Source organism: Syngnathus acus, chromosome 9 (genome assembly GCF_901709675.1).
Source record: "Syngnathus acus chromosome 9, fSynAcu1.2, whole genome shotgun sequence".
NCBI classification, from domain to species: Eukaryota; Metazoa; Chordata; class Actinopteri; order Syngnathiformes; family Syngnathidae; genus Syngnathus; species Syngnathus acus.
This window is the reverse complement of record NC_051094.1, coordinates 13882926-13909959: the sequence shown is the minus strand read 5'-3', so window position 1 is coordinate 13909959 and position 27034 is coordinate 13882926. Positions and strand designations below refer to the sequence as shown.

General features: G+C 40.5%; 1 protein-coding gene across 1 annotated transcript; it reads left to right on the top strand.

The window, feature by feature from the left end:
• The first annotated feature begins 1243 nt into the window (after nucleotides 1-1243).
• On the top strand, nucleotides 1244-27034 carry hk2 (hexokinase 2). Its single transcript, XM_037258385.1, has 18 exons — nucleotides 1244-1443; nucleotides 2286-2448; nucleotides 3581-3729; nucleotides 5470-5589; nucleotides 6656-6751; nucleotides 7079-7178; nucleotides 13481-13664; nucleotides 16797-16958; nucleotides 17244-17477; nucleotides 18402-18706; nucleotides 18783-18928; nucleotides 20928-21047; nucleotides 21260-21355; nucleotides 24105-24204; nucleotides 24344-24527; nucleotides 25100-25255; nucleotides 25881-26117; nucleotides 26186-27034. The coding sequence occupies exons 1-18, from the start codon at nucleotides 1384-1386 to the stop codon at nucleotides 26328-26330; spliced, it is 2757 nt and encodes a 918-aa protein (XP_037114280.1). The 5' UTR covers nucleotides 1244-1383; the 3' UTR covers nucleotides 26331-27034.

The following is a 27034-nucleotide window of genomic DNA, read 5'->3' as shown; positions in this document are numbered from 1 at the left end:
CTAGTTTCAGTAATGTGTAGGTATTTAGAATATGGAAGGGCCATTCGTCCGTGACCAGGAAGACCTTTGTCCATGCCCTTTTAAGGGCATCGGAAGTAACCAGTAGACTAAAATACGAACGGCAGCTGTTACTCCAAGCCATGACATCAACGGTTTGGGCAGGTATAAGATAGGCTTGTCTGTCAGGAACGGCTTGGCTTTTTGGGGCGAACATCTTTGCTTTTGGGGCCACTCGAACTTTTGGAGAGACATCACTCTGACATCGGTTGAATAAAATCTTTTCCCAATCAGCCGTGTGTCACCGGAGTGCTACCTGCCAGCCATTGTCCACCGAGTGTTTTTGGAGACCAGCGAAGCAACAAAGACCATTCACCACATTCTCAAGGACAAGGAGCGAGGACAGCACCCAGGGGCATGATTATCCATATTTAGAAGTGTTTATAAATTATTCCGGAGGTCATCCAAGCTTTATTTCCGGCCGCTTTGGATTTGAAGGAGCCCACACAGGCATGCATTGAACAGTTAAAAAGTTCATTAAGATATTCAGGCAATATTCTAAAGAACATTTGTTATTTCAAGGTGCACAAAAATACATATCAAATCATGAAGTTTCAAAAAAAAAATCTTTACCACTTAGTCGATCACATATAAAAAAATGTCTAGTTATGTCTCCTTTATTGATTTGGTGTGTAGGTGTAATTATATGCTTAAAATGTTTCTTTTATTGATTTAATTTGTGAATATAATTGTATGCTTAGGTACTTTAATCAATGAGGTGTGAGCATATCTGTTTTTGTAGCTAGGTGGGACTTTTTGGAACCCATTTTCTTAAATATTGATCCGGATTATCACCACTACGGAAATGGATTAGACAGATGTGGATACAATTTGGAAGATAATTCCACAACTGCATTGACATGGAAAGAAAACTGTCGATAATTCACTTCAACAGAAGAAGTTTAAACGCCAACTTTGAAAGTTCTCACAAATTGGTCAAAATTCTGACTTTGAAGTGGGAATTCTGACTTTAAAGTAAAAATGCTGTCACCCTCCTTTTTTTCCTTCTTCACTGGCCATAATCCTTTCCCACCCTTTTCCGTACTCTAGAGCGGACAACTACGCGCTGGAAGTATATATCCAAACGGGACGTAGTGGTTATCGGCGTGCCTATTTAACAGCCAATCAGCGTTGAGAATGTACGTGACGTCATCAAATCCAGAAGTCCCGGAAGCAGTGTTTTTTTTTTTTTTCTTTCTTCTAACAGAGTATGTAATTTCAAAACGCAAACACAAGAAACTGGACCGTGTTTGTGCAATCAATTTAATTGAAAAAAGTATCCGGAGTTAACCATTTGAAGAAGGACAGACTAAATCACCAGCAACCATGTCTTCGAGTCTACTTACTAATTACTGCGCCGAACTCCATGACGATCAAGAACATAAAGTGAGTAACAGTTGTAGTAAAACTTAAAAAAAAGAGTTGTTGAAGGAGATTTACTGAATGTCACCGTAAAGACGGGTCAAACAGGTAACACGACTTGCACGCTTGTCGCGTACTGTACTCAAAAACGTTGATGTCACCTGTTCATGGGGAAATCTTGAAATTGGATGCTGTTGTCCCGTGATAAACAATATGACTGTAACGTCAGGTCACCCGCTCGTTTATATGACTGTTTGAAATAGCAGTATGAGTTTCGTTCTTCTTATGCATTGTCAATCCGATGACGAGTGTTCAGAAAAAGGTCTGAGGTTTACTTGTGTAAATTTGCACGTTTCCAGACCTGTACAGGGAGATTTTCAAGTCTTGTATATAAATGTTTCAGAGTGGGAGTAAGGTAGTTGGATCCGCTCGAGAGTAGAAATAGCATAGCAGGAAGTCCGACACGGAGACGCCATTATATTTTCCGAAATAAAACAAGTAATGGTCAAGGCTGCATTTAGAGCGACACCTTTATCGATAGTGTTTCACCCTTCACCTGCATTAAATAAACACTTAAGTGCATATTAGACATGTTCTGTGGGCAAGAGTGTGGCTATGGAATAAAGTGATACTCGTTTTAATGCTGAGTATTTATCCTTCCAACTGTCTATCAGTATTTCTTTGACAAATCAATGTTTCTGCGCTTTCTTTGACAAGGTGTGACTCAAAACATAGATATGCTGCAACGGATTTATTCTTTTGGTTAAATAGAAATCGAAACTCCCAGTATTAAACATACGCCAGTGTTTAAACATTGTGTTGACATATATACATTAGGAAACGTGTTCTGTTCTCCAACTGTTTAGCTGGACAAGTATTTGCACCATCTGCAGCTGTCTGATGAAATAGTGATGGATATATCAGTGAGATTTCGACGAGAAATGGACAAAGGTCTTTGCCGAGACACCAACCCCACGGCTGCTGTAAAGATGCTGCCAACGTATGTACGCTCAACTCCAGATGGAACAGGTAATGCTCTTCTTTTCATATTATAAAGTTGTACTCTCTCTTTTCAGACGAATGACCTCACAATGAATTGAACTCTTAAAAAGACTGCATTAAGTGTTTTTCATTGCCAGCCATCTCAGTGCCATTTTCAGACCTTTCTGAAAGGTGTAAAAAATACTGGCTTGAAAATCACTCACTTTTCAACGAGATTTGTCGTTTCAAAACCATTAGTCTATGATGGAGATCCAATGAGAAATTAATTTGGGGTTGGGTGTGGGTATTTTTGTAATGATATGAAATATGGTCATTGTGTATAGCGATATTGGTTGAAATGGACTCTCCTGGGTGAATCGGAAGAATTTGTCAGCAAATGGGTCTAATTCTGCTGTCAGTCACAATTATTTTGTTTAATATTGAAATCACGATTATTTACACGATTATGTTTTTGAAATTGGGACAGCATTTATAGAACATGTTTGGAACAGTATATTGAACATGTTTAAAAGAAAAACACTCTTGTTAACAGTATTGGAAAAGTTCATAAAGTTCATTTTCCACACAAACTAGTTCAAAGTTCAATTTACACATTTTAAAATGAACTTGTTCAGATCATAATTGAAATTTTGCTAACTATGTTTATGGTTCTAAATGTGAAAAGTTTATAGTTCTTGTCATCCCCCATTAAAAAAAAAAAAAAAAAAAGTTGCTTCGAGATGTTACCCTCTGTTATTTTGGCGTTTTCTCAGTTTTCACCCATTCCATTCACACCGGTCCAGGTGGTCTCGCTGTACAATCTTAAATACAATCAGAATCAGCTTTATTGGCCAAGTTTGTGCATGCCAAACAAGGAATTTGACTCCAGTTGCAACTGAGAGCAAGGCATTCCTGAGACTAGAGAGTAGCAAGACCGAGACGATCCCAAGACTTTTGGAAGTCGAGATTGAAACAGTCCGCCGTGCGCTTTACCTCGGGACAAATGCTTGAAGGGCTCAGCACGTGTCCATAGTTAAGTCAAGAGAAACCAATGTAAACATGGGGAGACCGTACCGTCCACAGAAAGGCCTGAGCCAATCTCACAAGTGAGATTTGAATATGCTAACTCCGTGTATCATGTAATGAAATGTGAATATCTTTTGTTTGCTTTTCTGTTCAGAACAAGGAGAATTTCTAGCGCTTGACCTAGGTGGATCCACCTTCCGAGTGCTTCTGGTTACAGTTATGGGTAATGGAGAGCCAAGAGTGGACATGGAAGATCAGATTTATGCTATTCCTGAACATCTCAAGAGAGGCTGTGGATCTGAGGTTAGAGGCACCCCACAATACATGTGATTAATATCCATCCATCCGTCCATTTTCTGCACCGCTTAGGTGCCACGGGGGTCGCGGGTGTGCTGGAGCCTATCCCAGCCGTCATCGGGCAGTAGGCGGGGGACACCCTGAACCGGTTGCCAGCCAATCGCAGGGCACACAGAGACAAACAACCACTCGTACTCACACCTAGGGACAATTTGGAGTGCTCAATCGGCCTACCAAGCATGTTTTTGGGATGTGGGAGGAAACCGGAGTGCCCGGAGAAAACCCACGCGGGCCCGGGGAGAACATGCAAACTCCACACAGGGAGGGCCGGAGGTGGAATCGAACCCGCACCCTCCTAACTGTGAAGCGGACGTGCTACCCAGTGCCCCACCGAGCCGCTTGTGATTAACATCTTATTAGTAAAATTCTTTTTCAAGTATTTTTACTTTTTTTTTTTTTTTTTTTACATTTATGGGATGTGTACAGAAAAGGTCTCCCCTCAGACAAGTTAGATTTTGTTCCACTTGAAAATATTTCCACCAAAAGTAAATATTTTTTATTTTTTTTATTTTATGTACATTTATGGGATGTGTACAGAAAAAAATCTTATCTTAAACAAGTTAGATTTTGTTGCGCTTGAAAATATTTCCATCAAAAGTAAGGTGCATCAGAAAGCAAGTACCATTCCCCACACAATCGTTTTGCTGATAATCATAATTGTATCGATCCAATAATTTTTTTCCTTTGTTTAATGCATAACATAAGTCTATGACCTGGTCTAAGTTTGACATCAAACTTGACATCAAAAGGTTTGTGGATTGGATGCAATAGCCAATAAAAGGCAAAAAGCTTGAAAAGACCCTGATTAGATTTCAGCACAATTTAATTGTAGGTCCATGACTCATTACTTTTCAGAAATGTGTACCCGCTTTGTGTTTGTTGTACTATGTCATGGTGCCGTTGTTCCTCAGACTGCATTGTCCATTGGCCACACAAATCCACCGATGGCCCACCAAACACAGTATTTACATAAGCCTTGGTAATTGCAGAAGAGTTAAATAGCACTTTATCTACACCAGGGGTCGGGAACCTATGGCTCGCGAGCCAGTTATGGCACTTTGGGTGACATTATTAAAAATAATACATTAGTACACTCAAAAAATCGTTGGTCTTAATTAAAATACATGCATTTAATTGTATCTAGCCTATCTTTTTTTTTTTTTTTTAAATAGTATGGCTCTTACTGGAAATTATTTGTAAAAATGGGCATGTATGGCTCTGTCCACCAAAAAGGTTCCCGACCCCTGATCTACACCATACATTACTGAAAACATCTTTTAAAGACAGTTATCCATTTATTTAAAATTGTATCAAGCAGACACAAGTGTTTATGTTTGGCTCCGTTCATTTGAACTCATTAAATTCTTTTGCGATTTTGACACGGACTGGTTGTTACATACTGTACATCAGACATATAGCTATGGTTCAAGCCACGTGTTTATAATTAGGCCTCTAACAAAGAGACCATTGCAGTAAAAGCACTATGGATTAGAGCTTGTGTCCTCGTCGCTTCGGGCATCAAACAGGTATTCAGGTTTCGGCTGGCATCACGGCATGAAAGGCTCCCCACCGCCTCCTCGCGACATTACTACGTAGAAAGCAGGATTTCTTAGGAAGCAGGTTGAACTACTTGTTTATATGAATGAATATACTGTACACTGATTGTGTCATCTCACTTTGTTTCAGTTATTTGACCATATAGCTGAATGCCTGGCTAATTTCTTGGAGAAGTTGGGAATAAAGGACAAAAGGCTTCCCCTGGGCTTTACCTTCTCTTTTCCTTGTCAACAGAGCAAGTTGGATGAGGTGAGAAACGTTGCAGGTAGTAAGTTTACTATATGGAACAATGGGCCTTCGTCCAACTGTCATTGACCCGGATTTCTATTTTTTTTTTGCAATTGTTTTGTAGTTAATCGCATCAATGATTTTGTTATTTTTAGGGCTGCTGTCATCAAGTCTTTATCGAATCGTAGGCAGTTGATAAATGACTTAAATGACTTAATAACTGGTAAGAGTACATTTATCCTGTATGGGTGAATCAGTGGAAGGGGGGCCTCTCTTTATGGGAGACTTTCCCCCTCAAAACAGAAAGAGGGTGAAAGTGCAAGGTGGGTTGTTGGATTCTCTCTGTGGAGGTTGTCACGTTTATATATACACCGTAATTTCCGGACTATAAAATGCTGTTTTTTGCACATGCATGCCTTGATTTACGGTTTAAAAAAAAGAAAAAAAAAACATCAAGGGAGCAAGACAGCGAGTTCGGTTGTACTTTATTCTGCTATTTAACCATGTACTGTACTCTACTTTACCCACATCATTGTTAATCTATATTCATATGCAAATCCGCCAAAGTCCTCATCTTCTGCAATCAAATTAAACAGTTGGGAATGTTCGCCATTAAACATGACAAGTTCCCTCTCGTCAAACTTGTCACGTTGCTCTTCGGCAAGGATCCCTTTTCAGAGGGTTCTAATGCTGTTTGCTTTGCACAAACCAAAAGTATTTATATTCGTACATACCCTACGTATTACATACAGTTCTCTGATTGGTTTACCGCCCCGGCCGACGTATTTTACGTAAAACGTAATGTCCTCTGATTGGTTATTGCTGTCATCTTAGGTATTTTGCATTTCACATAGTGTTTTTCTGATGACTGTCAGCTTACGTACATGTACAGAATTTGGAATTCAGTCCACACAAAAGGTGCGCCTTTTATTAAGGCGCACCTTTGGTTTTTGAGAATATGAAAGGCTTTTAAGTGCGCTTTATGGTGTGGAAAATAAGGTATTTAATAAGTTATGCAAATAGCACTGCGTTGTCAAGATGTATATAAACACACGTTTTTGCATCCCTTCATTTGATCTATATCCAGAGTGTATTGATTTCCTGGACCAAAGCCTTCAGGGCAGGCGGAGTAGAAGGAAAAGATGTTGTCAACCTCCTGCAGAGATCTGTAAAAAAACGAGGGGTAAGTGTGCAGCAGATCTTGCAAATGATGATTTTGCAAGTAATGACAACAACGGCCTGTAATGCATTTTTATGTGTCGTAAATTGGCTAGTTGCTTTGGAACATATCTAAATATTTTATGGATTTATTAAAGTTGAGTAATTCCTCGTCCACCTTGAGGGTTACGTTGCCCAATATACTCGCTAGAATGAAGGAATAATTAAAAAATAAAAAAGGAGCTGCCTCCCTTCGCTTTTCAACAGTGATATTAACGTTTTGTTTGCTCTTGCTCTAATCATTGAATTTGTCCACTTTGCAATCAATAAAGTTGTCTTACTATTATTGCAGGACATCAGTGTTGACATTATGGCTGTCATTAATGACACAGTGGGAGCTATGATGACCTGCGGCTATGATGATCATAACTGTGAAATTGGTCTCATCGTAGGTGAGTTATCGTACTCTATGTTGCTGTAACAATAACAATTAACTGAAAAATTCGTGTACCGTAATTTTCGGACTAAAAGTCGCTCCGGAGTACTAGTCGCATCAGCCATAAAATGCCCAAAAAAGTGAAAAAAAACATATAAGTCGCTCCGGAGTATAAGTCGCATTTTGGGGGGCAATTTATTCGACAAAATCCAACACCAAGAACAGACATGAACGAGCAACAACAGGCTAAACGATAGGTATGCTAACGTGACATAAACACAAACGAAGAGCTGAGAACGGCCCGGACGTAACATTCAGAGTTATTAAAAAAAACTATTACATAAATAACACGTTTATAAAACCATCTGTGTCACTCCAATTCATTAAATCCATCGATCGTCCTTTGTCAACAATGGGTGCGCGCCACTGATGGCGCTTGCACTTCAAAATATTCCACAGGCCCAGATAACAATATATAAATTAGATATCAAATAACTATTATAGAAGCAATAATATTATCAAACCATCTGTGCACTCTACATCATTAAATTCATCGATCAAATTCCTCGTCCTTTGTCAACAACGCCGCGCGTGCGCCCTGACGTCAGCCTCGTCGTTATTCCACAGATCTAGTATATAACTATATTGTAGCCTTAACAAAGTACAAGGAAAGACGTGGGTTTGGTAAACGGCTCTTTATTTAACAAAACAAACTTCCAGGCGTGTGACGGCGTGGACTTCCAGTCACGGAAGTGGAAGAGAGCTCCATAGACCGGGCGTGCATAAAAGCCATGACCGAGCCCCATCCACCGTCCTCGGACAGCCACCCGGCCGAGCGCCAGCCCTTGACTTCCATCCACGGAGGTGAAAGAGAGCTCCGTAGAGTAGGACCGGGCGTGCGTAAAAGCCATGTCCGAGCCCCATCCACCGTCCCTGGAGAGCCACCCGGCCGAGCGCCGGCCCCCGACTTCTATCCACAGAAGTGAAAGAGAGCTCCGTAGAGTAGGACCGGGCGTGCGTAAAAGCCATAATAGTTTTTCAAACGTTCTGTGTCACTCCAAATCCTTGAATCCTTCAAACTCTTCGTCCTCCGTGTCACTTACAGTGCCTTGCGAAAGTATTCGGCCCCCTTGAACTTGATATCAGTGACAGATTCAGACAGATATAATTGACTATGAACATGGGATGCTAACAAGGATTAAAAAAATATTTGCCTTAGAATTTGTGTCCGGTTCACCTGACCAACAACCTGACATGCCAGAAATGCACCCAACCCTTATTTCCATAGATTAGGTTCAGCACAAGATCACTGGCTCAAACATACGTAGAAACAAAGCCGCTAATGATGCCGGTAGTACGTGGGGCCCTTCGTCATCTTCGTCATCCCGTGATCAATCTTTGTCCTTTTTGTAAACAATCGCCACGCCGCGTAGCGCTGCTGACGTCACTTAAAATTCAAATTACAGTAATCCCTTGCTACATCGCGGTTCGTTTATCGCGGTTTCACTTTTTTTGGGGGGGAATTATTTTTTAAAAAAAACACAAGTCGCTCCTTATTATAAGTCGCCCCCCCACCCAAACTATGAAAAAAAACGCAATTTATAGTCCGAAAATTACGGTATGTTTAAGGGCGTTAGGGGTATGTCTACACAGTATATCCCTTCACGTCAAGATTCATTCAATATGATAACACTGTCGTTCCGTTTTGACACATCTTGAATCAATTAGTCCTTTTTCTTTAGTTAAGGCAATAAACCCTATTGGCAGGGGTTATGGACAGAGCCCTACCACAAATAACGGAAAACAAGTATGTTTCAAAATACCTGTATTAATAGTAAAAAACAGTGGTTCTCAACCTTTTTCCCCCCCAAGGTTACCTTTAAAGTACCCCATAACCAGCATGAAGTATTTTTGGATGAAAAGAGAAAAAAAAGACCTAAAACAGAGGTCTGTGCCATCAGTGTCTGATTTAATGAACTTTTGGACCTTCACCTGTAGTGGTATCTCTCGGGGTGTCCAATCTTTTTGCAAAGCGGGCCAGATTTGGTTAGATGAAAATGTATGTGGGCTGACCATTCGCACCGACATTCCTCAAACCATTACCATTTTAAATGAACTTGTAAATATGTAACTATATCCTTTGCTGTCTGCAGATAGGTTGATATTGCAAATGAGAATCTGTTGTCAATTGCACTACCAGAAAAGTTAAAGATTAAATACAAATGAACAATGTTATGAAAGTTGAATGAATTTTTTTTTTTATTAGATGTATTAAGTTTGTTTTATTATTGTTATTGTTGTATTAATAAGAAGGGTGATATTGGTGTTGGTGACTGCAGTAAACAGGCCAGGTTGCATCATGTCAGATTTTTAATCCAAATTAAGTCATTCTCCATTATTTCATACTTTATTTCAACTTCATACGCCTCAAATTACTTCATTATCACAAAATAATAATCCATAGTCTTTTTGTTGTTTGCTATCACTGTGAGTGGGCGGCGCGGACGCGTAGCAGTGTGTCGAGTTAGTACGAAGTAGACGGCTCTCATCAGTAGTCCGTGTTTTTTTTGCCTTTCCCTGTGCAGCGTCACTTGCAGCGTCTCTGATTTTAGCGTCACCTTAGTCCTTGGTGTGTGAACATTTGAATGAGGACGTGTCTGTGTTACTGATTATCTTGCAAACGGACACTTGTGTGTGCGTGAACTGGGAAAGGATGGAGGAGACACACTCGCAACCGATGATGAGCGCTGGCTCATGTGCGCGTTCCCGTTAGGATGAGTTTAATTTCTGTGGCTCGCTCTAGGGCGCGCAGGTCCCTGCGACAGTGCCAGCGGGCCACTTATTATTGATTTTATGACACATGCTTCGGGCCAGTTTAAATTTAGATGCAGGCCGCATTCACAGGTTTGAATGATTGTAGACCTCTCGCCCTGACATCTGTGGTCATGAAATATTTTGAGAGGCTAATGTTGAGCCACCTGGAGGACATCACGAGCCCCCTGCTCGACCCCCTGCAGTTTTGATTTTTTTTGATGACTTGATTACTTTTATACACTCGTGCAAAGGCTGTGGACCGCTGTTGTGCGGCACCGCTTTGCTGGGCGGAGGGATATGTAACACGGTCACTGGGGAGTAGAGTGGTGTGTTGATGTCCATCCACCAGGCAAATAGTGCCGTAGAATTCATACAAAGAAGAGACAGAACGAGATCAAGACGGACATTACTGAAGAAAGGAAGCTTTTATACACAAACCGTCATTATGGGGGACAAAAAAAATGCATATGATGCCGCTTTTAAGTTAAAGACAATCGATTTGGCTCTTAACTAAGGAACTAGAGCCTTGTTGCGTCACCCTTTTCTTTCTTTCCCGGTTACGTCTACTCTGGAGCTATACGTGTAGCTTGCCAGTTTGAAGACTTCGATGGTTTCAGTGCACAGGAGGAAGATGAAGACGGCTCTTTTACTGGCTCGTTTTTACTTTTATTGGTGTGTTTTTTTTAACCAGCCCTGTTAGTGCTGTGCTACCGTGTTGCTGCAGTGTTACCGCCGCGTCTAAGTGACTTTTACCGGTATGTTTTTTCATCCAGCCCTATTAGTGCTGTGTTACCCCCGTGTTGCTGCGGTATTACTGCCACGTCACAGGCAGTGTTTAGAAAGAAACGTCAAGGTATGTTATTAAAACTATAAAAAGGCTTTCTGTGTACCGTCTTTCTTTGTAAATCACTCGCGTGCGCATGCGGCTTATAGTACGGTGCGGATTTGGCCTGCGGGCCGTACTTTGGATATGTCTGCATTACAAGATTCAGAACAGCCTGGCCTTGCTATGCCCCGACCTTGCGTATCTTGACCTGGCCTTAATTGCTTAACACTAATTGGGCTTGATCAACTAAACTGTGCGAGTCCCCACTGCACACTCGCAGTGTTCTGCTATAAGATTTCATGAGTGGTCAAGTCTTGGCCAGTGGTTTTGCGGCAATTCAACGTATGAATTGCAATTGTACAATGTGGCGGCATAAGAAATTATAGCCCATCAAGCACACAGACGCTTTCACACAGATGAACAACCCATTTAAGTGGTTAGGTTTAAGTGAGAAGCGGTTTTCGCCGCCAAGACATAGAAATACAAAATATACCATACACACATTGTGTTTTACAACAATACTTAAAGGGACTGTAAAGCAAAGATGGTTCATTTTTCAAATAGCATTTATACGCATTCATGCTGTTTTCAATTGACTATATAACGACGTATGAACAATTCAGCTTACATAAAGCCTCTCGGAAAGCATATGTTGGGTTAGGGACTTGTGAAAAGAAAGGAGAGGGCACCTCAGCTGCAGAGAGGCTCGTTTCTCTAAAATCAGCCACAGAGAGGCTAATCCTTGTGATATGTTGAAGTACCGTATTATCTGCACCATAAAGTGCATTTAAAAGCCTTTATTTTTCTCAAAAAACAAAGTTACGCCTTTTAATAAGGGCCGCCTTTTGTGTGGACCGAATTCCTAAATCTGTAAAGTTGTTTTGTGTGGCTTCCACCACACAGAGACGTAATATACGGGCGCAATATGTCGACCCGATGAACCAATCAGAGGACATTACGTTTTACGTAGATCGGGGCAGAAAACCAATCAGAGGATTGTACGTAACATGTAGAGTACGTACCTCCGCCGCTATTGATTAATAAATACTATCGATTGTGTAAAGTAAGCAGCAGTAGGAGCCTCTAAAATGGCATCGACAAAGAGAAATGCTTACGAGGCATAATTCAAGATTTTTCGAAATCCGGGATGATTGCCGAAGAGCAACGCGACAAGTTTGACGAGAGGGAACTTGTCATGTTTAATGGCGAACTTGCCCAACTGTTTAATTTGGATACAGAAGATGAGGACTTTGGCTTTGCGTATCAATATCGATTAACAATGGGAGTACAATACAGTACATGATTTAACAGTAGAACAAAGTAAAACTGAACTCACTGCCTTGCTCCTGTGACGGGTTTTTATTTTTTATTTTATTTACCGTAAGTCATGGACTATAATGCGATGTGTGGCTTAAGTACAGAAAAGCCCCCGGAATTGAATCTGCACCTTTTAACCCGAAGCAATACGGTAGTCATAAATACAGATGTCCATTTAAATTTTAGTGCCAATTGATAGCTGGTTTTGGACATTTTAAGCGATAGTCTGTTCAATGATTTCAAAAGGGAAAATTGTGATCGCTTTCGTGACGTAGTCAGGCTGATGTGTCAAATCAAGCAGGCCCCACCCAAAAAGCGGGCATCAGTAAGTCCACCGCCACTCTGCTCCAAAATGCCGTTAAATAACTTTTTTAGGGGGGAATTGTAGTATTGACATTATTTTTTAATACAGTCCCATCACACAAGTGCCAATGTTGGGCTTGCTTTACCGTCCATTTAAGCATATTTACAATTTAATATGTACCTTTGAATGAAATAATGAAGCATCTGGTTGAAATTCTCGCGAGTGCCCTTCACATCACCATGTGTATTTATTCGAATGGTTTCATTCCTATTTTTCCACTTGATTGCAGATCGTCCCCTCTTTCTGTAGCATCCTGTGGGTTCATTGACAGACATTTGGCTTTCCGGAGCAGCCCTAAATAGGAGTCTGGATCTATTAAATAGATAGATTCGCTTGAATGTATCTCACTACTTAAAAAAATGCCTACATCTGTCAGTCAATCAAATGATAGTGATTTCAGTTCCATTCTAACTGCCCAGCCTCGAAAAAACGTGCAATGGAAGAATAACTGTCAGGGTTATCCTATTAGTGAGTTCATGTTAGACACATGCAAGTAAGAGACAGGAGACCAAGAATACAACCGGAGTCAGTGTTTTTCCGTGCGCAACAAGGGAAAGTGAAGCTCTCAGTGCTCCGAGATCTTTCAAAGTTCCACTTGCCCTGTGTTCCTTTTTATTGAATTCAAACTGCAAAGAGGCAATTACAAGTCTCACAATACAAGCCCGCCATGCTGCCTCGGCCGACGTCTAGCTTTTGAACCAGTGCTGCTCTGGACCCGGAGTCCGAATTTGCTAACTACGTCTAATGCTAACAGCCAACTAGTTAAACTGGAACTGAGTGAATGCACAAATGCACATACCCAGAAAATATTTATCTTATTGCATACACAACTGCAGCATACATGAGCACATACAGCATATGGTTCCATAGACTAACTTAAATGAAATACATTTTCTTTGCTTGCATTGTTTGTCATATATTTTTTTGTACTTGGACAAAGCTGAAGACGAATTTCAGAAAACACTTTTTCTTTATCACTCACATTTCCTTCTGACAGGAACGGGGACAAATGCCTGTTACATGGAACAAATGAGGAACCTTGAGGTGCTGGATGGTGATGAGGGGCAGATGTGTGTCAATACAGAGTGGGGTGCTTTCGGAGATGACGGTGCCTTGGAGGACCTGCGCACACATTTTGACAGAGAAATAGATGCTGGCTCTCTTAACCCTGGCAAACAGCTGTGAGTAACATATCTTCATGTTATCACGCAATACAAATCATTACTTTTACCCTTTTTCTCGGCAGTGCAATCAAACAAGAGCACTGACTTGTCTTCAGTCTTGTCAGCTTAGTGTTCTCTAACCATTATAGCAATTAAATTATTTAAAAAATATATATAGCTCCAATGCCAACTGCGTTCCCTTGTTAGCAACACAGTGGAGGGAAGATGGGAATTTGCCTTTGTAATGATTTGGGAGTCCTAAGCTAATTGGCTAATTATGATTTGTGTTCATGTCAGTACTAAGAATTAGGCCAATGCCTATTTCGCTAATTGACAGAATAAAATTTAGAAGAAAATTTTGAATATATTTGCAGCACGTACTAGTAGGCTAGAGTCTCCAAAGTTTTTTTTTTTTTTCATAATACCATGGGGTATTGACTTGACTTGTTATTTTTCCGCATTTGGCCTATGTAATCTGTTCGAAAGTCAAGCAAGTAAACATTGTTTATTTGTAATTTTATGGTTTTATGATATCTGCAATGCATGATATACATTCAACATTTTTTCCCTTTATTCAATGACTGACGCAAGAGTGAAGCCCAAACTTCCCTCTCCCCAACCACTTCTTGCAGCTCTTCCGGGGGTTCCCAAAGTGTTCCAAGGCCAAGAGATATAGTCTCTCCAGCGCATCCTAGGTCGTCACCGGGTCCTCCCTACGATGGGATATGCCCAAAACAATTTTTTTTTAACTTTGCGCCTTCAATTGAAACATTAAAAAGAGATACGACCTCCAGACAAATCATTCCATGTGTGCTGTTTTCATCCATTTCCAAGTCCTCCTCCCACTGCCAAATAGTGTGTGAAGGCCACATTGTGCAGACAAAACGACCACCTGAATGAAAGCGAATTTGCACATTTAAAATTCTTCAATGCACACACTCTTAGGAAATGGGATTGTACATGTATTTGCGTGTGCTTTCTGTTCTATGAAGATTGCAGATGACATTCAACCCCAATGTGGGCCCGGACGTTTGCCCACCCCTGTTATACACAGTACCGTAATTTTCGGACTATAAGTCGCACCGGAGTATAAGTCGCACCAGCCATAAAATGCCCAAAAAAGTGAAAAAAAAACATATATAAGTCGCTTTTTGGGGGGCAATTTATTCGACAAAATTCAACACCAAGAACAGTCATGAACGAGCAACAACAGGCTAACCGATAGGTATGCTAACGTGACATAAACACAAACTAAGAGCTGAGAACGGCCCTGACGTAAAATTCAGAGTTATTCAAAAAACTATTACATAAATAACGCGTTAATAAAGCCATCTGCGTCACTCCAATTCATTAAATCCATCAATCGTCCTTTGTCAACAATGCGTGCGCGCCGCTGACGGCTCTTGCAGTTAAAAATATTCCACAGGCCCATATAACGATATATAAATTGTATATCAAATAACTATTATATAAGCAATAATGTTATCAAACCATCTGTGCACTCTAAATCATTAAATCCATCGATCAAATTCCTCGTCCTTTGTCAACATCGCCGCGCGTGCGCCCTGACGTCAGCCTCGTCGTTATTCCACAGATCTACTATATAACTATATTGTAGCGTTAACAAAGTTCAAGGAAAGACGTAGGTTTGGTAAACGGCTCTTTATTTAACAAAACAAACTTACAGGCATGTGGCGGCGTGGACTTCCACCCACGGAAGTGGAAGAGAGCTCCATACAATAGGACCGGGCGTGCGTAAAAGCCATGACCGAGCCCCATCCACCGTCCTCGGACAGCCACCCGGCTGAGCGCCGGCCCTCGACTTCCATCCACGGAGGTGAAAGACACCGGGCGTGCGTAAAAGCGTTGTCCGAGCCCCATCCACCGTCCCTGGACGAGTCGATCTTTGTCCTTTATGTAAACAACCGCCGCGCTGCTGACGCGACGCCGCGCTGCTGACGCGCGACTGCGACATCGCGTTGCGCTGCTGACGTTAGCAGCGCGACGTCGCGCGTCACTCGACGGAGCTCTCTTTCACTTTCGTGGATTGAAGTCGGGCGCCGGCGCTCGGCCGGGTGGCTGTCCAGGGACGGTGGATGGGGCTCGGACAATGCTTTTACGCACGCCCGGTGTCTTTCACCTCCGTGGATGGATTTTTTTAAGAAAATCATGGTACAACAAAACCAACAACAGGACTGACCGACAATAGTGTGTTTGTACTGTGCTCTGGTCATTTCGTCAAAGAAGGGATAATAGTCCTCTTCTCTTCTTGACTGACAATGAATGTGATAGTTTAATACAATCAGCAAATAACAAAATGCGTATTACAGGTAATATTTTATTTCACAACACTTTGCCTTGTTCCTTTCGTCTCTGCTGTTCACTTCAAACACGCTCCATACGAACGCAATGCTCTCGTATCAGACGCTTGCTCGATCACCTGCTCGTTTGCTGTCACAATGTACCCTACACAAATCCGAAACATTTGTTGCGGCTCCGAGTCACGACGAGGGGCAAGTTTTGGTTTCCAAGGGTGTTTTTATTCCTCTTCAACGTCTCTCCCATACAGAGCCGCCTTTTTCACATGTCCGCACGTCACTTTCCTCTCTTTTCATCTGATCGCGGTGGTGCCTTTACGGGCAGTCGAAGAAATCAACGCCAACAAAAAAAAATACATCCAGCCTAGTTAAGACCATACCAAAGACTATAAAAATGGGACCCATTGCCTCCCTGTGTGTGTGACGATCATTGGGACTTAAAAAAAAAAGAAAAAAAAGAAAAAAAAAAAAATTGGGTGCGTATTATACATGGGTACAGGCTTTTTTCCAGCATCAACATGCCATTTTTAGTATTATACATGGGGGCGCATTATACACGGAAAAAAACGGTAATTTACTATGTGCTTAATTTCACTATATGGGGGCAGAACAAGGAGTCTGCCGTTCAAGAAAAGTGGTACACAATTCTGTAATCACTGTCGGGGTTTCGGTTACAATATGTTGATAATTTACAATTACAATTCTTTCAAGAAAACTAGTGAAAGTAGAACACAATAAAAGCCTGATTATGTGCACTCTTTTCAACATGAACACAAAGATGTTATCGGAAACTTTTACAAATCGCATTGCTATTTTGTTTGTTGATTCCTAGTTTTGAAAAGATGATCGGTGGAATGTACATGGGAGAACTGGTACGTCTCATCCTTGTGAAAATGACCAAAGACCAGATTCTTTTCCAAGGCAAGACTACACCCCAGCTCCTTATGACTGGAAAGTTCCTAACCAACTACATCTATTGCATCGACAGTGACAAGTTAGTTAAAAGTTTTTTTTCTTTGGTTTGCGTTAATCTTTTTATTGCTTTTTTATTAGCAGTATACCCATCCCCTCAATTTTGTTCCCATTCAGCCTTTACAGTTCTGTTTTGTAGTAATAACTCAATGGTTTTATAATTTAATTGTGACAGATTATGTCCTATATTGCCGTTTTTTTCCTTCTATGAAATAAAGCTTTTGGGCATGCATCGCAATCAAGTGATTATAGTTTCACTTTGTTGCATAATATTTGCTATTTATTATCTTTATGGTTTTATCTGCAGCAAAGAGGAAGGTCTCCTGAGTGCTCAAAAGGTACTCCGGGACCTCGGCATCGATCCAACCTTAGAAGACTGCGTCGCCACTCAGAGAGTGTGTCAAATTGTTTCCACGCGAGCTGCGCATTTGTGTGCTGCCACTCTCGTGGCAGTCCTCCGGCAGATCAGGGACAACAAAGCAGCTGAGAAGTTGCGCACCACCATTGGAGTGGATGGATCTGTGTACAAAAATCATCAAGAGTAAGTTACCCTTTCCATGCCAAGAAAATATAAACAATTTCATTGCAGGCGATTGTAAATAATTGAACAGGTAGTTTATATTATTGAATGATTTTCTTTTTAACTTCCAATGGTATTCGAGCATTTCGTTGCTGAAGCTCAACCTACGTTTGTTTTGAACCAATCAGAAGGATACAGTAGTCGGATGGCTCTTGTTAAACACAACAACCCATTTTTATTAGTGAAGGGGTTTCAAAATAAAACTATTATTTAGTAGTTAAAGATAGAATTTTAAAATAAATGTAGTGGATAAATGATGGCTGGTTCTTTGGCAGCTGGTGACACAAGTTACTTAATTTCAAGTAGAATTGAATTCAGTCATTTGAGAAAAAGACCACAAAACAGCATTACACAATATTTGCACAATGTTTGCAAAGTGAAGTTTAGTTTATTTACCTATATAAAACCATGTTAAACGTCTTGTAAACAAGCACTGCAGTCAAGTTAACCAGTAAGCTAATGCTAGCGTTAGCGAGAAGCTAACAAATGTATTTAACAGATTGTGTTCCTCAAGAATAATACAGCCATGATAGGCTATTGCATAGTAGATTCATAACAATCACACAAAATATCATTGTTTCTTTGTTTTTAATGTTTGAGTGATAAGAAACTAACCCTAACCCAAAAATAGAAACTGTTATTTGGCATTGACTTCTGCTACTGATTGACTGATTCAGATAAATGAGCTGTCTTTACACCAGTGTTGGACAAACACCATTTGAGACCAACTCAGAATTCCATCCATCCATCCATCCATCCATCCATCCATCCATCCATCCATCCATCCATCCAATTAAACATTAGGCGGTTTTAATAAATATTGAGAACAAAGTGTTCAAGAAATACACTTCACTCATTTTAACTAAGTGTATTCCCTATGCTTAGGTTTTCTCGGAGGCTTCACAAGATGGTCCGGAGGCTAGTGCCTGACTGTGATGTGCGCTTTTTGAGGTCTGAGGTTGGAAGTGGGAAAGGTGCAGCCATGGTAACAGCTGTGGCTTTACGTCTTGCTGCTCAGAATGCTGAGCGTCAGCGCATCCTTGACACCCTGCGATTGGATCATGAGCAGCTGATGGAAGTGAAAAGGCTAATAAGTGACGATATGGTACGAGGCTTGTCTAAGCAAGCACACAATCAAGCTAGCATTAAAATGCTGCCAACATTTGTCGGCTCAACTCCAGATGGGTCAGGTAGGTCAGGTTGCACGCATACTGCACAGTTCCTTCTCTTTACTTTGTATTCCATATAACTAATCTATGCTTTCAGAACATGGAGATTTCTTGGCTTTGGACCTTGGCGGCTCTAGTTTTAGAGTGCTACTTGTGCATGTGCGAAGTGGCAAGACACATGTTGAGATGCGCCATAAGAACTATAATATTCCACAGGAGATAATGCAGGGCACAGGAAAAGAGGTAAAGTATTCACTAGATTCCAATCATAAATCGCCATATTTTCTTCAAAGCATGTTTGGGTTTATTTACAGTGGCACATGAAAATCAAACAGCATGGCCATTTTGCCCCTTGCTATCAAATGAAAATGAGATCACATTTGCAATCTGTCATAGCAAGATGCACAATGTGAGAGGTTGATTTTGCTCCTTGTTTCATTTTCAACAAATGCAATATGATTCAGAATACCGTGTTTACATTAGTGGAGCTGCATAGATTTTCAGTTGACTTCCACTTTATGTGTACAGTGACATTAAAGTAACATTTTCAAATTCTTAAATGTGACATATGGAAAATTAGAAATGTTTTATTGTTTGTATAAAAATTCTGCCAACCTGTCAAGTGTTAAACTAAATAAACATGTCATTAGTTTAGTATATAACTATTTTTCAAGATGTATAGGCGAGTGAGCCTTTGGTTGAAATGGTGCAATTGTGCATACAGCAGACAGTCAGTATAATAGCGCAAAAGTACAAGTGGAGTAGTGCAAGTGGAGTAGTGCAAGGCAGCCATCATGGCCCAAAAGGCCAGGACGTTATGCAGTCGAGGGTGGAGGGGTGAGAGGGGGGAGAGAGTTCAGGATCCTAACAGCCGACTTTTTCATAACAGATCAGTTGATTAATTAACATGACAATCACTGTGTTTCTCAGCCGACTACGTGGCTGCCAGACAGGGCTAATAAGCAAAATAAATTCTTTGACTGGGTGGTCAGAGCACAACATGTCTAAGGCAGTTGAGAAACAGCTGTATGTTAGTGTTGTGCAGTCAGGACCAGTGATGGGCATTCTGTCCCATGGGCAGAACCTCTGTCTGATTTTGCGGCCAGAAGGATGAGAGATTTGTAAAAAACGCAAGTGGATTTTCGTCCGTCCCCAACCGAGTCAAGTACCGACTGATAGAATCACACCCAGCCTGTCTTGCACGACGTGCCGCTTTTCGTGTGCTTGTTCACATCCGGAAGGGGAAAATATGATAAAGTGGCCATCTCTGGTCAGGACTTCCAAAGACTGACCTACATTTTCAACTTACATGAAAGGGTAATAGTTTATTTCCAACAGTCCTTGGATTTCATTTCATAGAATATATCTTGGCCGCATCACCCCCAGTCGTTTATAGAATAATTTATTGTCCAGTCAGATCTCAATGTGCTGCCATTTACGTTTTGTCTAACACCCTCACAATCTCGAGTGGAGACATTGACCACATTCAGCCCTGTCAGCCTTGAGGACATTCAGCCCTGCAGTGTGAATGTAGCTTTCATTAGTAGGCGTTTTTTTTTTTTTTTTTTTTTTTTTTTTAACATTGTTTTGTGCCGTAAAGGCCTTATTAAAATGTGGATTAGGTCACTAAAATAACCACTGAAGGCCTTGGTCTGAACCATATTACCTTTTGACGAAGTTATAATAAAGTTGGGCTAAGCTGTTTACATGGGTGTTCGCGGTATTTGTGTTAAGTGATGTCATGAGTTTCATAGCTACACTCATTGTTTTATATTAATTATATATTGATTCAGTATGTTCTATGTGCCCTCCACTTGTCTAAATGCAGTTAAAAAACAACAACACCCATTTGATCTATCTCCAGAAAATATCTGTCAGCTGCCATAAAACCTTACCAAAAATGTTCCAACGTGCTGTGGACCTCCATCAAGCACAATGGTGAAGTGATATGCCCATGGGTTATGTAAATCGGACATTGGGTATCCCAATAGTTTATTAGGTGGATTTCTGTTCTTTCACTGCATTGGCTGACAATGCAGCCAACCTGCGAGCCTCTAATGTGGCTTACATGGCAACTCTTCCCAAAACCCTAACCCATCATCAAAATCTGTGCGCAAGTGTCTGCATGTAATTTTTTTAAATGATTAGAATGAAAAGCAACTACGAAGGTTCATTTAATATTTTATTCAACTAAGTGATTTTCCGAAAGAAATGATGGAAGAAATTTCTCTTTGGTTGCCAGCTTTTTAGCCACATTGTCAACTGCATGGCAAACTTTTTGGAAAATATGGGTATGAGAGGAGCATCCTTACCTTTGGGATTTACATTCTCCTTCCCCTGTCACCAAAGCAAACTGGATGAGGTGAGGTTTTTCACTCTTCTTTTGTTAATATTTACCCTAAAACATTTAATTTGACGTACGTATATGCAGCTCCATATCTGCCAACACAAAGTATGTACTATTTTCTCTAGTCAGCAAAGCTTCCATTTAGATTATATATAACACATAAACCATTAAACTGACATTCTAAATTATGTAAATGTTAAAGCAGGTTCCAATGTTGTTATTTTCAGGGCATTCTTCTGAAATGGACAAAAGGCTTCAAAGCTAGTGGTTGTGAAGGACACGATGTTGTCACGTTACTTATGGATGCTGTGCGAAGCCAAGGGGTTAGTACACACATTTTTATTCTATGATGTGCTTTGACATTTTGAAAAGCATTTCCCTTCTCCAGTTCTTTTTGAATGTTTCAAATTCCATTGCATGCTTAAGGTAAATATTTAAAAACTTGGAAAAATAAATACTTTCAATAATATGTAGATTTAATAGTGTGGCACCTCCCATTATAAAAAAATAAAGTGCACGTATGTTGAGTCTGAATGTCCTATTGGGTTTGGTCTTTTAGTGATTTTTTTTTTTTTTTTAACCTTTTTTCAAGATGGAATGGTTATACAATACTCATGGCATTGGAGACTGAATGTCAAACTTCCTAGAATTATTATTTTCTTATAACTTTTTGTGTCCTCTATACTCCATTATTTGTACCCAGTGATGCACAAGGCATTGTAAGCGCGTAATTGACCTGGATAGCACTATGATTGCAACACCTTCCTGTAAAGCTGGAACATCACCAAAAGCCACCATCTGTGATGTTATGCAGCTGTGTTGGTGCCAATGGCATGGGTGACTTGCGCATCATTAATGCCGATAATTAATTAATTAAAATAATAATTAGGTTTTAGAGAAACGTATGCTGCCACCCAAACCATAACTTTTTCCTGGACACTCCTGCTTGTTTTGACAATCAGATAACGACAAACCATATTCTGCACGTCTTAGACGTGTGTCTGACTTCATAACATCAAGTCGGGTTGTTGTGATGCGTCTAGTGTGTTGGTGGAGTGTCCAGTGCATGTCACTGTTTCCAGTGCATGTCACTGAAAAAAAAAGTTTCACCTAACTACAGATTCTCCTTCTTCTTGGTTGCATGGTGCCAACGGAGCCTGCCTGCCGCTTTGCGCCTCTTATCGATAGTTAGTGCTGGGTTTGGTGTCTCCATGGTAACTAAACACTTCAAATTGCAACTTGTATTGGTGGTGGTGGTGGATTCTCTATTTTTCTTACTAAATTAAGTAAGAAAATTCTTCTTCACTGTCAACCCTCACCGCTGGCTAGCAGTATGCGAACGGGAGAGCCGAGTGCGTAAGTCTCTCCCTGCCAGTACATAGCCTCTCTAACAGCAAGCCCTATGTAGTGCCTCCACGCGGCGACACATGGTAACTGGGTACAACACGGACCCAGGCTAAACTACAAGGGACTCGGAGGAGGTTTGGCCCCTAGACGTGCGGCACGCAGGCCCACCGGTGTGTGGACACGCCCTGGTGCCCACGAACCAGCCCCCAACTATGGGTTAAATAGTACCACTGCCCAGTGGGCTCCTCGGGAGAGGAATGGGCTAAGGGAGTCAACCCCGACAGAAAATCAATTTCCCTTTGGGTTAGCGTCAGGAAGGGCATCCGGCTGTAAAAAGTTTTGCTCCAAAAATTCTCAGTATGGCTAGAGACGGCCATATCGAGAACCCAGTCCAACCCAGCGGCGCCTGGAAAGCGGACTTTAGAATGATGATGATGATGATGATTAGAACAATGTGACTTTGGGAAAAAAAAAAAAAAAGTGTGAGTACTAGAGTGCCCCGCATGCAATTCAGAACTGTCGCCCATTGAAAATTTGCAGTGCATTAAGAAGCATATGATACAATAACGGAGACCCTCGACTGTTGAACAGGTCAAGATGTGCATCAAACTACCTAGATTAAAAAAAAAAAAAGAATCCACCGATGAAACGTCAACAATTGGTGTCCTCAATTCTCAAAAGTTTATTAAATGTAAAAAGAAAAGGTAATGCAACGTGCGTAACACAGTGGAAACCATAAGCATGTCCCAGGATTGTAATGTGTTGCAGCCTTAAAATTCTAACTTAATGATTATTTGCTTAAAGCAGTAAAGTTCATCTGTTTGTACATTAAATATCCCGTCTTTGTGGTGTATTTGATTACAAATCATTGTATTCTATTTTTGTTTAACACAGCATTCAAATACTATAGCAAATACTGAAATGTTCGAGCAGCCCTATATTCAATGGCCCTGTTGTATTGTCAAATTGTTATTGTTTTAAAAAAAAAAAAAACTTGCTTTAGGACCCTGGGATTAACCAACAAAAATTGTCAACATTTTAAGATTGTCTCTCAAATTAAGTAATTGGTTAGCAAAGCTGCTCTCAAATTAAGTAATTGGTTAGCAAAGCTGCTCTTCAAAAACAAATTCTCTCTCTCTCTAATAATTGTATTGTATTGTATGTCTAAATCTATCTAAATCTCGACTTTGTAAACATTGTACTCCTCATAAAGTGATACTTGTATACCGGAGGTGTCAAACGCAAGGCCCGGGGGCCAGATACGGCCCGCCACATCATTTTATGGCCCGCGAAGACAAATTGTGCATCAAATTCGTGTCATTACTAGAATTGCAAATTGTCTTTACTTTTAAAAATATCTTTTTTTTTAAAAATTCGACCAGTTTTTACTCGTCTGATTTAAAAACGAGTTATTTGTCGGTTTGTTTTGTAGCTTATACTGTATATAATATGAGGTGCTCATACATTTATTTGGGTTGACAATCATAATGGCCCTCCGAAAGAAATTATGACTACAATGCAGCCCGCGATAAAAATTTGTTTGACGCCCCTGTTGTATACTATGCCGTTCTGTTGCCAAAGTGTTTTTATACAATGCCATTGAATATGAATTGCCCTCATTCTATTATGGTTTTCTTCAGATTTTTATTACTGCCAATTCCTGCAAACTAGAACATAATAAATGTATGAGATTTAAGTGAGTAATGCTGTTGTCACTGCTTGCAGGAATTTGACTTGAGCTTTGTGGCAGTTGTTAATGATACAGTAGGAACCATGATGACTTGCAGTTATGAGGACCCCAAGTGTGAGGTGGGACTCATTGTTGGTAAGTTTCATCTCTTATAATTATTGAAGATGGATTAAAAAGTGTTAATTAAAAAAAAAAAAATTGGGGGGTCGCTTGTTTTGTATTTACCCCCTCAGTGTTGTTTTTCTGTAGTTTGAGTGTATTGCTTCTAATTTAGGCACAGGTACCAATACCTGCTACATGGAGGAGATGCAGAATATAGAAATGGTTGATGGTGATGACGGACGCATGTGTGTCAATATGGAATGGGGAGCATTTGGTGAAAATGGCGAACTGGATGATATCCTCACAATCTTCGATCGTGATGTTGATGCTTCCTCAAACAATCCTGGGACACAGAGGTACCATACAGAAATTGCAATACACTCATTTTTCCATGATTTTGATTGAATGATATTTACCCCGTGGATACCCCTCGGCTCCAGCGCATCCGCAACCCTCATTAGGACGTGAGCGGTTTGCATGATGGATGAATTTGATGCGTTAGTCAAATTCATTACATCAGGGGTGTCAAACTCATTTTTTTCACGGGCCGCATTGTAGTCATAGTTTCTTTCGGAGGGCCATTATGACTGTCAACCCAAATAAATGTATGAGCACCTCATATTATATACAGTAAAAGCTACAAAACAAACTGACAAATAACCTGTTTTCAAATCAGACGAGTCAAAACTGGTCAAATATTTAAAAAAATAAGATATTTTTAAAAGTGAAGACAATTTGCAATTCCAGTAATGACACAAATTTGATGCACAATTTGTCTTCGCGGGCCACATAAAAGGATGTGGCAGGCCGTATCTGGCCCCCGGGCCTTGAGTTTGACACCTGTGCGTTACATGATTGTTTAATCCTCTCATTAAGACCACGACAAGTTTTTGCAGCCAACACAAAAATGCAATTTTCTCCTTTCAAGGTATGAAAAGATGATCAGTGGCATGTACCTTGGAGAGATAGTGAGACATGTGCTAATAGAGTTTACTGCAAGGGGTTTACTGTTTCGAGGGAAACTGTCTGAGCGACTCAAGACCTGGGGCATCTTTGAGACCAAATTCCTATCACAAATTGAAAGGTAAGTGTTGTTCACACTTCGCTAATCCCTCCTGGTTTTTAAAGTGCGCTATAAAGTTGAGTTTTACTGGAGAGATGTACGCTCTAACAAAAAGGTTTTGTGCACAGTTCATCTACCAGACCCTTACAATACAATGACCGAGAAACACATTGCTAAGGGCACCCTGATGTTGTTGTTTTTTTGTTTTTTTATCATTTTGTTTCATTGAACACAAGACACATCAACAAAATGTTTCAATCATCTTCATTTTCAGAATTGGAATAATGATTAGTTTCTGTCTCGCTCTCTCTTCAGCTCTCTCTCTCTCTCTCTCTTTCGCTCTCTCTCTCACACACACACACACACACACACACACACACTCGTATGTCATATGCAACGGGAGTGAATTTCAGCATTTCATCTCCTTGTTAGAGAACAGCAAGCTGGGCATGAAGTACAAATGCGTTCAAAGGTTTATAGAAGGTGAAATTAAGCTCCCCTGTAAACGTTATAGTGTATTTTAGGTCCATCTAGAGATGAAAGTGGCAATAATGTTGGCGGTCAGTGTATATTGTCTTACCTTATTGCTCCAGAATGCCTAAGCTCACACAGTGTGTAACCTGTATTTTGTCTCTCTTATCTCTAGTGACCGTCTGGCCATGCGTCAAATCCGTTGCATCTTGCAGCACCTTGGCCTTACCAGCTCAACATGCGATGACAGTGTCCTCGTTAAGGAGGTTTGCAGCGTTGTCTCCCGTCGGGCAGCACAGCTGTGCGGTGCTGGTTTGGCTGCTGTGGTTGATAAAATAAGACGGAATCGTAATTTGCAGCAGCTCACGGTTACAGTTGGAGTTGATGGTACCCTTTATAAGATGCACCCTCAGTAAGTATCTTTTGCCCTTTCAACAAACGTTAACCTGAACCAACTGTAAGCCTTATTTCTCTTCACAGTTTTGCAGGGGTCATGCAAGAGACATTGCAAGATTTGGCACCACAGTGCAAGGTGACGTTTCATAAGTCAGAAGATGGAAGTGGCAAAGGAGCAGCACTCATAACTGCAGTCGCCTGTAGAATTAGGAGTAATAGCCCAAACTAATTTTCCGTACCTTGTAGAGCTGTTATGTTTGAATACAGTGCTTTTAGAATTATTTTATCCATCCAGCCATCCCTCATCCCCCTATCCTTCTCTCTGTTACGTAATGAGAACCTACAAAACAAAATTTTGTTGTTAAATGAAGAGACTATTGAATAAATGCTACTTGCCCAAGATCCATCCTTCTCTCCGAAAACACAAAAAAATGAAAAACGCTGTGAACCACGTGATCAAGACTGCAGCCAAACAGGGATTAGTGTTCCCTTGCTGTCTAAATGTGGAGTTACGGAGCCACGCACAAGCCTCTACATATGCATTTGCAAATCGCCTCACTCTTTGTGACGCTTGTATGGCAGGACTGTAGCAAAAGTCATATGTGAGAGTATAGCCACTTGAGAGACTCTGTCTATTACTGTTTATGACCCAAATATTGTTGTTTATTTGATAGTGTTTAATGATGAAAAAAAAAAAAAAAAATCAACAGTTCAGCAATATCACATGAGAGGGATTGATGCTATACTCTTTTAGAAACTGATTCAGTTACTGTTTGGTCATCTTCCAAAGTCAAAGCAGATGTTTGCAAATAATTTGTTTAATTCCATTAATAAGTAATTACTTGTTGATTAATTTGAGTTCTTGACTTCTACACCTTGTCTGGCTGCACAGATTACGAATGTTAATGTATCTATACATTGCTATCAACTTTA